This window comes from Asparagus officinalis, chromosome 8 (genome assembly GCF_001876935.1).
Source record: "Asparagus officinalis chromosome 8, Aspof.V1, whole genome shotgun sequence".
NCBI lineage: Eukaryota > Viridiplantae > Streptophyta > Magnoliopsida > Asparagales > Asparagaceae > Asparagus > Asparagus officinalis.
The window spans coordinates 16912980-16924798 of NC_033801.1; the positions used below are offsets into that span (position 1 = coordinate 16912980).

Consider the following 11819-nt stretch of genomic DNA (forward strand, 5'->3'; position numbering starts at 1 on the left):
AGCACTCCGTCTGCTAATACCAGATGGAGATTTACAATAGCATTCTCGTCCATTTTATTTTACTTTTTATCATCTGTGATGTCGTTCGGTCTTGCATTGATGGCTGCTAGATAATTATCTTTTTTCAAGATAGCCTTCATCTTTAATTTCCACAGTGAGAAATTACTCCTGTTAAATTTCTCAATCTCGAACTTCGCCGCTATTGCTTCTATCATGAACGAGAATTTCTACTATTTTCACATGAACAGTAGTCGTATTTATGAACAGTAACTGTACTCATAAATAGTAACGTACTTGTGAACGTTATTGTACTCGTGAATAGTATATGTTGCCTTCAAAAGGTAAATGATAATCTAGTTTATTTTTTGATGTGGAGGATCCACCTTTGGTGGCAACCACAGAGCATACGATTAGTAGATACATACACCCTAAGCCAGACTCTGATACTACTTGTAGAAAAAAACGGGGCCCACTAGAGCAGGATCGTAGTGAATAGTAGTGCAAAAGTAATAAAGTGAACACATAGATTTTACATGGAAAACCCCCTAAAGGATTTGGGGTAAAAACCATGGGCAAGATAAAAGAATTCACTATGAAAAAATTTAGGAGTTAAAATCTCTCTTTATAACGAGAAACTCTATCTAATTTTTTTTCTCTCACTCTTTTATATGTGGAGATTGGAATTCGTTGTTGGGATGTGTTTTTCTGAAGAGTTTTGGGCTTATTTATAGGCAGCTAAAAAATATTATTCCTAATTTTATAATATTTTTTCTTTCTTCTTTCGATGCAGCTCTTCTTTCGGTGCATTTAATTGGGGCCGCCACCTTTTTATTTTTCCAAAATTGCGGCTGATATCCTGAAGTCATGATTTGTATGGCAGAAAAATGTGTAGACTATCACTATATTTTTTATCCTTCTCCATCTTTTTCCAACCGCGGGAAAACCCCAAAGGCTTGTGGATTTTTTCTTACCAAATGGCGCTGTCCCTTCCTGTTCCTACACCAATAGGGATGGTCTATATGGTCCATAACTTCTCTTACTGCTGGATGCTTATCTGGCAACACTTTGATCTGACTCTACCCAAACTCTTCTTGGTTCACCCCAACATTACACTACTTGTCCAATTGCTGCTAAGAAGTTTTTGTTTTACGGACTCTGCCGTAGGGTAATCTTAATGTGGTCAATTTGCTCTATATTACAATCATCTTTACTAAAGTGCCTGTCTATAGGTCTAGCTAATTGTTCACCCTTTTCCGAGCGTGATTTCTGTGTTATGTATGCCCGTGACTAATGAATCATATGCGAGAGATCAGAGAGATATCATAGTAACATAATATCAAGTATAACCAATACATGCAACAAAAAGTCATACAGATATAGACGCAGTTAAAAAGTAAATTTCAGTTTTAGGATACATTTCCAACAGGATTTTGTTCTTTGGATGGCGGAGACGCGGGGAGGGAGGGGGTTAAAAGGATGCAAATATGACCTGCATATGAACTGCCTACAACCAGAGGTTGTTTTTTTCTTTCTTTTTTTGGTGGTGGTGGGGGGGGGGGGGGGGGTACTCACAAGAAGAATACAGGCAAAAGTGTGTGGTATTTCACGGATCTACATCTTAGAATTAACTAAGCTTCTTACACATTTTTTTGATTTGACCTCACAAGTCCATGTCTCTATATTCAGTTAAAGTGAAAATTGCACTATAGGAACTTAGGCTCAACATCCTCATCTGCACTAGATTCACTATGAACCTCTATTCAGGTTAAGGAGAAGGTTCACAAAAAACATGTCGCTTCTAGTTAAATATGATCGTCTTAGACAAGGATACTCAAGGAATTGGTTTGTTTTACCACACAGAAAAACCACTCCAAGAACAAGGATAGTTGGAATGATGTTTTTGGTTGTTCTTTGATGATGAGTTTGGTCATTTTTCAAAAAACTTGTATATATTTCTGTCTGTCAATGGATTTTGTGTTCGTATTTTCAAGTGCCGGAGATAGTTCACAACCCCTTACTCTTAAAATCAAACTTTTCTGTTATATGAGAAATCTACAGACAGCTAAAGACTTTTCAAACTACACATCACAAACTAGTTACAACTTGCACTGTCATCTGACCATATCACACTCAGCATTAAGCTTCAACATCCAGATCTTTAACCTTCAACTGGCACTCTATTCAAAACTCAAATAACTTAGATTATTTCAAACAATCTGTGGGCAACAAAAATCAAAACATAAAAACCCATAGAGTAAGTCCACTCACCATCCGATGCTCAACGAGAAACCGAATGATCTCCCTAACCCCAGAAGATATCAGAATCGATGTAAACCCCAAAAATATCTTGCATTTTATAGACTCTCTGTAGCTTGGATCCCTCTCCTCCTCACTGCAATCTTCAGCTGGTTCTTCATGAGACAGCCTCCAATCTAACTTCACCACATTGGAGCCAAAAAACAAAAAAGAGGAACTTTAATATCAATTCACCGAAAAAAAATTCAATTGTTGTTTTTTCTTACCATTTGATTTACGACTTGGATGGCGTCGCCGAGATTGGAGGCTTGGAACCCGGTGGAGGCCATGGAGAAGATGAGGCCCGCGAGATCCACTCCCTTGTTGAAATCGTAGCCGTTGATTCTGGGGAAGTTCTTGCCTTCTAGGGTTTCGGATTCTTTGAAGAGCACAGAGCGAACGGCATCTAGGGTTTTGTTCCCGTCTTCCATTGTTGAGAAATTCGGGGTTTGGGGGTTTGGGAGACCGCGGGGGGCTTTTAAATAGCAAGTGGGAGCTCGCTCGGGTTAAGGGGCTGTTTGGTTGTTGTTGGTAAAGTTGTGTATTTATGACACAACTTGGAAAGTTGTTGTCCACCTCATCAATTTCACTTTTATACTTTTCTTTGTTTGTTTTTTATTCCATTGGAATCATAAAACACTTGTTTGGTTTGCAAAATGAAACTTTAATTGTTTGTTTGGAAAGTGTAAAAAGTGCTCCCTACTAAAATGATCATATTGGTTGGAATTATTTTTTATTATTTTTTCCTAACTTCAATGTTGGCTTTCTCCTAAAATCATGTCTTTTTTTCATGAAATCACTTTACAAGCCACATCAGCATAGAAATCACTTTACACTATTTCACAACTACAAACAAACAATTGAAAGTGATGAAAGCTAACATTGGGACCCACTTTTTTACACTTTACATCCTTTTACATGGTAAAAACATACAACCAAACAGCCCTTATACTTTTCTTTTGTTTGTTTTTTATTCCATTGGAATCATAAAACACTTGTTTGTTTGCAAAATGAAACTTTAATTGTTTGTTTGGAAAGTGTAAAAAGTGGTCCCTACTCAAATGATCATATTGGTTAGAATTATTTTTTATTATTTTTTCCTAACTTCAATGTTAGCTTTCTCCTAAAATCAGTCTTTTTTTCATGAAATCACTTTACAAGCCACATCAGCATAAAAATCACTTTACACTATTTTCACAACTACAAACAAACAATTGAAAGTGATGAAAGCTGACATTGGGATCCACTTTTTTCACAACTACAAACTCACAAGAAGAATACAGGCAAAAGTGTGTGGTATTTCACGGATCTACATCTTAGAATTAACTAAGCTTCTTTACATTTTTTTGATTTGACCTCACAAGTCCATGTCTCTATATTCAGTTAAAGTGAAAATTGCACTATAGGAACTTAGCTCAACATCCTCATCTGCACTAGATTCACTATGAACCTCTATTCAGGTTAAGGAGAAGGTTCACAAAAAACATGTCGCTTCTAGTTAAATATGATCGTCTTAGACAAGGATACTCAAGGAATTGGTTTGTTTTACCACACAAAAAACCACTCAAGAACAAGGATAGTTGGAATGATGTTTTTGGTTGTTCTTTGATGATGAGTTTGGTCATTTTTCAAAAAACTTGTATATATTTCTGTCTGTCAATGGATTTTGTGTTCGTATTTTCAAGTGCCGGAGATAGTTCACAACCCTTACTCTTAAAATCAAACTTTTCTGTATTATGAGAAATCTACAGACAGCTAAAGACTTTTCAAACTACACATCACAAACTAGTTACAACTTGCACTGTCATCTGACCATATCACACTCAGCATTAAGCTTCAACATCCAGATCTTTAACCTTCAACTGGCACTCTATTCAAAACTCAAATAACTTAGATTATTTCAAACAATCTGTGGGACAAAAAATCAAAAAATAAAAACCCTAGAATAAGTCCACTCACCATCCGATGCTCAACGAGAAACCGAATGATCTCCCTAACCCCAGAAGATATCAGAATCGATGTAAACCCCAAAATATCTTGCATTTTATGACTCTCTGTAGCTTGGATCCTCTCCTCCTCACTGCAATCTTCAGCTGGTTCTTCATGAGACAGCCTCACATCTAACTTCCCACATTGGAGCCAAAAACAAAAAAAGAGGAACTTTAATATCAATTCACCGAAAAAAAATTCAATTGTTGTTTTTTCTTACCATTTGATTTACGACTTGGATGGCGTCGCGAGATTGGAGGCTTGGAACCCGGTGGAGGCCATGGAGAAGATGAGGCCCGCGAGATCCACTCCCTTGTTGAAATCGTAGCCGTTGATTCTGGGGAAGTTCTTGCCTTCTAGGGTTTCGGATTCTTTGAAGAGCACAGAGCGAACGGCATCTAGGGTTTTGTTCCGTCTTCCATTGTTGAGAAAATCGGGGTTGGGGGTTTGGGAGACGCGGGGGCTTTTAAATAGCAAGTGGGAGCTCGCTCGGTTAAGGGGCTGTTTGTTTTTGTTGGTAAAGTTGTGTATTATGACACAACTTAGAAAGTTGTTGTTCACTAATCAATTTCACTTTTAGGGGCTGTTTGGTTGTTATTGTAAAGTTGTGTATTTATGACACAACTTGGAAAGTTGTTGCCACCTCATCAATTTCACTTTTATACTTTTCTTTGTTTGTTTTTTATTCCATTGGAATCATAAAACACTTGTTTGGTTTGCAAAATGAAACTTTAATTGTTGTTTGAAAGTGTAAAAAGTGTCCCTACTAAAATGATCATATTGGTGGAATTATTTTTTATTATTTTTTCCTAACTTCAATGTTGGCTTTCTCTAAAATCATGTCTTTTTTTTCAGAAATCACTTTACAAGCCACATCAGCATATGAAATCACTTTACACTATTTTCACAACTACAAACAAACATTGAAAGTGATGAAAGCTAACATTGGGACACTCTTTTTACACTTTACATCCTTTTACATGGTAAAAACATACAACCAAACAGCCCCTTATACTTTTCTTTGTTTGTTTTTTATCCATTGGAATCATAAAACACTTGTTTTGGTTTGCAAAATGAAACTTTAATTGTTTGTTTGGAAAGTGTAAAAGTGGTCCCTACTCAAATGATCATATTGGTTAGAATTATTTTTATTATTTTTCCTAACTTCAATGTTAGCTTTCTCCTAAAATCATGTTCCTTCTTTTTTCATGAAATCACTTTACAAGCCACATCAGCATATGAAATCACTTTACACTATTTTCACAACTACAAACAACAATTGAAAGTGATGAAAGCTGACATTGGGATTCGCACCTTTTTCCACAACTTACAAACTCACAAGAAGAATACAGGCAAAAGTGTGTGGTATTTCACGGATCTACATCTTAGAATTAACTAAGCTTCTTACACATTTTTTTGATTTGACCTCACAAGTCCATGTCTCTATATTCAGTTAAAGTGAAAATTGCACTATAGGAACTTAGGCTCAACATCCTCATCTGCACTAGATTCACTATGAACCTCTATTCAGGTTAAGGAGAAGGTTCACAAAAAACATGTCGCTTCTAGTTAAATATGATCGTCTTAGACAAGGATACTCAAGGAATTGGTTTGTTTTACCACACAGAAAAACCACTCCAAGAACAAGGATAGTTGGAATGATGTTTTTGGTTGTTCTTTGATGATGAGTTTGGTCATTTTTCAAAAAACTTGTATATATTTCTGTCTGTCAATGGATTTTGTGTTCGTATTTTCAAGTGCCGGAGATAGTTCACAACCCCTTACTCTTAAAATCAAACTTTTCTGTTATATGAGAAATCTACAGACAGCTAAAGACTTTTCAAACTACACATCACAAACTAGTTACAACTTGCACTGTCATCTGACCATATCACACTCAGCATTAAGCTTCAACATCCAGATCTTTAACCTTCAACTGGCACTCTATTCAAAACTCAAATAACTTAGATTATTTCAAACAATCTGTGGGCAACAAAAATCAAAACATAAAAACCCATAGAGTAAGTCCACTCACCATCCGATGCTCAACGAGAAACCGAATGATCTCCCTAACCCCAGAAGATATCAGAATCGATGTAAACCCCAAAAATATCTTGCATTTTATAGACTCTCTGTAGCTTGGATCCCTCTCCTCCTCACTGCAATCTTCAGCTGGTTCTTCATGAGACAGCCTCCAATCTAACTTCACCACATTGGAGCCAAAAAACAAAAAAGAGGAACTTTAATATCAATTCACCGAAAAAAAATTCAATTGTTGTTTTTTCTTACCATTTGATTTACGACTTGGATGGCGTCGCCGAGATTGGAGGCTTGGAACCCGGTGGAGGCCATGGAGAAGATGAGGCCCGCGAGATCCACTCCCTTGTTGAAATCGTAGCCGTTGATTCTGGGGAAGTTCTTGCCTTCTAGGGTTTCGGATTCTTTGAAGAGCACAGAGCGAACGGCATCTAGGGTTTTGTTCCCGTCTTCCATTGTTGAGAAATTCGGGGTTTGGGGGTTTGGGAGACCGCGGGGGGCTTTTAAATAGCAAGTGGGAGCTCGCTCGGGTTAAGGGGCTGTTTGGTTGTTGTTGGTAAAGTTGTGTATTTATGACACAACTTAGAAAGTTGTTGTTCACCTCATCAATTTCACTTTTAGGGGCTGTTTGGTTGTTATTGGTAAAGTTGTGTATTTATGACACAACTTGGAAAGTTGTTGTCCACCTCATCAATTTCACTTTTATACTTTTCTTTGTTTGTTTTTTATTCCATTGGAATCATAAAACACTTGTTTGGTTTGCAAAATGAAACTTTAATTGTTTGTTTGGAAAGTGTAAAAAGTGCTCCCTACTAAAATGATCATATTGGTTGGAATTATTTTTTATTATTTTTTCCTAACTTCAATGTTGGCTTTCTCCTAAAATCATGTCTTTTTTTTCATGAAATCACTTTACAAGCCACATCAGCATATGAAATCACTTTACACTATTTTCACAACTACAAACAAACAATTGAAAGTGATGAAAGCTGACATTGGGATCCACTTTTTTACACTTTACATCCTTTTACATGGTAAAAACATACAACCAAACAGCCCCTAAGAAGGGCGAGAAAGATAATTGGACGTTTTTTCACTATAAACCCCTGCCTCGTTTGGTACGCGGGAACGAGGAGGAATGGAATGCAATTCCCACTTCACATTCCCTCATACCAAACACACCTATATTTTAGATGTTGGAATGACCATTCCCTAGGAATGATCATTCCCACTATTTGTGGGAATGAGCATTCCAAGTGAGAATATAAGGAATGGTCATTCCCATTCAAGTGAGAATCAAAAACTAGTTAGGTATTTTTCAATTATATCCATATTAATAATAAAGAATGTTTGGGTGAGGCGCTATGCAAGTGGGCAATTTTAGATTGACAATTTAGGCTAGTATATCATTTTGCTATTTCGAAACTTATTATTTTAGTTTGTATTGTTTTATGGATTTTTGCTATTATGAATTGAGTGATTTTGATACTTTATCAAATAAGTTAATTTATATATCTAGAACTGTGGATTGTGGATATCATTCTTTTTTTTGGACCTATGAAAGATACGATAATCTTTTTATTTTATTTTTCTTTAATTTTTAAGACTAAGAAATAGCGAGTATTGTTTAAAAATATAAACGAAACATACACCTGATGGATAACACGAGCATTAGTATAACACATACCTAGATTAATATAACATATGCGTATATAAAATTATTTAGTTATTATCATTAATGTTTATTTTTTATCTTATTAAAAATCTATGTTGTTGTAAGGGCATTATTAGAAAATGAGATTTCATTCTCACTTGTGTACTAGTGATACCAAACATGGGAATGAGAATGAGATTTCCATTCTAGCTTCATTCTACGAACGCACCCAAACAAGAGAATGAGAATGACCATTCCATTCCCACATGCAATCCATTCTATTCCTTCTTCCATTCCATTCCCAAGTCTGTCCATTCCCGCGTACCAAACAAGGCGCTAATGTTTTCTTTTAACAAACGCCTCAACCCAACTTTGGCCTGTTTCACCTAACTCCCTGGGTTTTATAGTTTTAATTTACACTCATACCCTATAGTTTCACTTACTCTGCACATATATACCCTGAGTTGTATTTGATTTCACTTAAATACCCAAAGGTCTTTAAAAGTTGTGTGTTCGTAACCTCTATTAGTAAACCTTTTAGAATATTCACGACATTTTTCATTTGAGAGATATATGGTGTTGATGTTAATAATCAAACAAATAATATATTGGGGTAAGGTTGATTAAGGGGCTGCTCACTTCTCTAAATATTTGGTTTTGAGTTGAGTAGTTTCAACCTGCACAAATAGCAACTCGGGAGAGGACGGGGATTGGATACCCCATTGTTCCTCCGACGATCAAGTCAGTCGATGGACTTGAGGGGGGGAAATGATGAACTGTGTGAGTTATATAGTGTAGTGTAGTGCAATTCTCAGAGATTGCTTGATTAGAAAATCCCCTCATGATATTTAGAATAGTACCTCTATTTATTGTGGTGAAGAATGAGTAGAATGGTAATCTCGGTCGTGTACAGGATGACAGCAAACGAGTATGGCATGGCAGCTACGTCAGCACCTATTTTACAAGTGTCGGTCGATGAGTGGATGAGAGGTCACCTCAGCATTTAATGTGAAGTGATCGGGGGCATATCGTGTCGATGTGGTTCGATGAGTCATAAAGACTATCCAGGCTAGAGGCATGATAGCGTCTGCCAAGCATTAAATGTGATGTCAACGCGTTGTCAGCGGGGAGGCTCGAGGTTGAATCGTCCTTTGGCTTGGCCTAGAAGTAACGTCTTTCGAGTCGACCATGCAAGGTGTCGGATAAGTGGTTGAGTGAGCTCGTAGCAAGTCGTCTTCGTTAAGAGGACTGACAAGTACCGCCCTTCGAGTCAACCTAAGGGGATGTCGACTCGGTGAGTCGGCTAAGTCGGGATCTTTAATGGTCTTGACCATTAATTTGATTTGAGCAGTGCATGTAGATGGACACCTGTCCGTTGCTGGCAAAGGGTTATACTTTGGCGACTGAAAACATCATAACATATAGTATACTGCAACCCTCTTTACTCATGGGGTGTGTTTGGTAACCTTGTAAAATTGATTTAAGACTGAACCTGCCCGCTTTTAAGGTATTTCTTGTTTAGCAAATTCCGAGGCTAGAGCTGGCCTAATTTTTTTAGCCCAAAAATGAGCACTAAATCAATATTCTTTTGGAGTAGGAGGAGCTGCTCCAAATAGTATTCTTTTGGAGTACGAGGAGCTGCTCCAAAAGAAAATTGGTTTAGCACAAAACTCATTAGAGGATGAGAGTGATAAGGAGTCTCTAATCACATGAAAAGAATTCTATTTTTATCTTACTTGTGGATGAAGATTGTCTAACATGTGACTTTTAACTGAATCTTATGTTTTAACTACCATGTGTCCGAAATAAATACGTTAAGAGAGCAATTTGTACCAAGATAACACTAAACAATTAGGATGGTTGCCTATGACTTGAGATTATGGTAACTTTGTTAAGTGTGTATACTTGGATTCGTAGGATCCGGATAACTACAAGCATGCAAATTGTATAATTTACAACTAGATTAATATGCACAACAGAAAACAAAGAAATCATAGCATGTATATAAGAAACACCTTTCCAGATCAACGGACAGAGGGCGATCACTTGGTGCAACCGGCAAGATGCCTCCACATATTACCCCGCATCTACCATATAAAGTGTAACTTCGAACTGAAGGAAGAGATGATGGCTATATATATATATATGTATAATATTCTAACTTTTGAACATGAATATGAGAAATTATCTTCAATAAAATACCAAAATTTAAAGGGTTAATATTCAATAACCATCAATATTTTGCAGTATACCTCTAATAACTTTGAAACATGCACTAAATCTCTAACAACTTTCACAAAAAACCCTAAAGTTAACAATGTTCCTTCATAAATGATCAAAACACCCTCAAAGATTTTGAGAAAAAACCCTAATAAGTCCCAAGTGTGTTTAAAATTTTTGGCACTGAATCCTAAAATCTAAAAACTATGCCTTTTTGCCCTTAAAATTCTAAAAATTACAAACATCACTTAAAAACTAAAATTGGAAAGAACCCCTAAAGAATGTTGTGCACCGTGCAGAAGCGTGCTCGACAACCAAACGAGTCAGTGAGCGATGAGAGAAGAGAACCAAACCAAATTACGAGTGTAATTCACCAAAATACGACATAAATCAAACCAAACATAGGAATTTACGTGGTTCGACAATTGCCTACGTCCACAGGGAGAGGGTGGGGGAGATTTCACTATATGGAGGAGAAATACAACGGATTACAATTCACAAAATTACTCAAATATAACCCTAACCAAATCTCTCAACTCCCTCACAATATCTCCCTCTCAAAGTGTTCAAAATGCTAATTCTCTCCTTAAGAAACCCTAAAAAACATATTTCTATTTATAATAAAACATAATACCAAACATGATGGGAATCTAAAAATGAGTCTGCCACACCCGGGTGTGGCACGCACCACATCCCTAAAAACAGGGTAGATTCTGCTATACCTGGGTGTGACAGATACCACACCCCTGATAACAGAGACAGATTCTGCCACACCTAGGTGTGGCAGACACCACACCCATACCGAATCTTCATATTTGCCAATACTTTAAACAATTTGACGTTATTTTCTACAATTCTCCACCTCGGTGAAGTGTTCCCTCCAAAACTGAACCGACACCAACATGAGCATCAATGTGTCGTCTCATCAAATCTGGGTGCACTAATGTGGTTGCCTATATACCCCCTCTCTCAAGGGATCAAGCCGCTCGTAGTTCATCGAAATGGCCTGAACAACCTCAACAATCACGAAATTTGATAACAAGTTTCTACAATGATCAAACTTGTTACTCGGAATCACCTTTGTGAGTATATCCGCTGGATTGTTTTTTTTTTTTTTTGTGGACCTTCACGAGCTCCACATCCCCATCTTTAAGAACATCTCGAATGAAGTAATAACGAACGTCGATATGCTTCGTCCTCGTATGAAAGACCTGATTCTTTTCTAAAATAGATAGCACTCATGCTATCATAATAAATGGTGACGGATCCCCGCGAAACACCAAGATCCTCCAAAAGTCCTCGAAGCCAAACAGTCTCCTTAACATCCTCCCGTAATCACCATTTACTTTGCCTCTGTCGTCGACAAAGCCACCGTAGACTGCAAGGTGCATCTCCAACACACCGGCGCACGGGTCAAAGTGAACACATACCTTGTCGTCGATCGGCGTTTATCTAAATCTCCAGTGTAGTCCGAATGTACGTATCTAATACATAGCCGCCCACCGCTAGTGTCTCACTCAAAAATCAAACCAATGTTGAGAATACCTCAAATGTACCTCAAAATCTATCTCACGACATCCCAATAATTCGGACCTGGGTCGTGCATGTATCTAGAAACTATGCT

General features: G+C 37.2%; 2 protein-coding genes across 3 annotated transcripts; both read right to left on the bottom strand.

The window, feature by feature from the left end:
• Window positions 1591-2845, bottom strand: LOC109821989 (deoxyhypusine synthase-like). The gene is made up of 2 exons (XM_020388144.1): window positions 2523-2845; window positions 1591-2436 (listed from the first exon to the last, which is right to left on the bottom strand). Exons 1-2 carry the CDS (start codon window positions 2724-2726, stop codon window positions 2233-2235), a joined length of 408 nt encoding a protein of 135 aa, XP_020243733.1. The 5' UTR covers window positions 2727-2845; the 3' UTR covers window positions 1591-2232.
• LOC109821988 (deoxyhypusine synthase-like) lies at window positions 5642-6945 on the bottom strand. 2 transcript variants are annotated; one of them, XM_020388143.1, is made up of 3 exons: window positions 6574-6945; window positions 6320-6487; window positions 5642-6228 (listed from the first exon to the last, which is right to left on the bottom strand). In XM_020388143.1, the coding sequence occupies exons 1-3, from the start codon at window positions 6775-6777 to the stop codon at window positions 6217-6219; spliced, it is 384 nt and encodes a 127-aa protein (XP_020243732.1). In that variant the 5' UTR covers window positions 6778-6945; the 3' UTR covers window positions 5642-6216. The 2 variants fall into 2 exon arrangements, with proteins under 2 accessions (XP_020243732.1, XP_020243731.1); XM_020388142.1 differs by having other exon boundaries at window positions 5642-6487.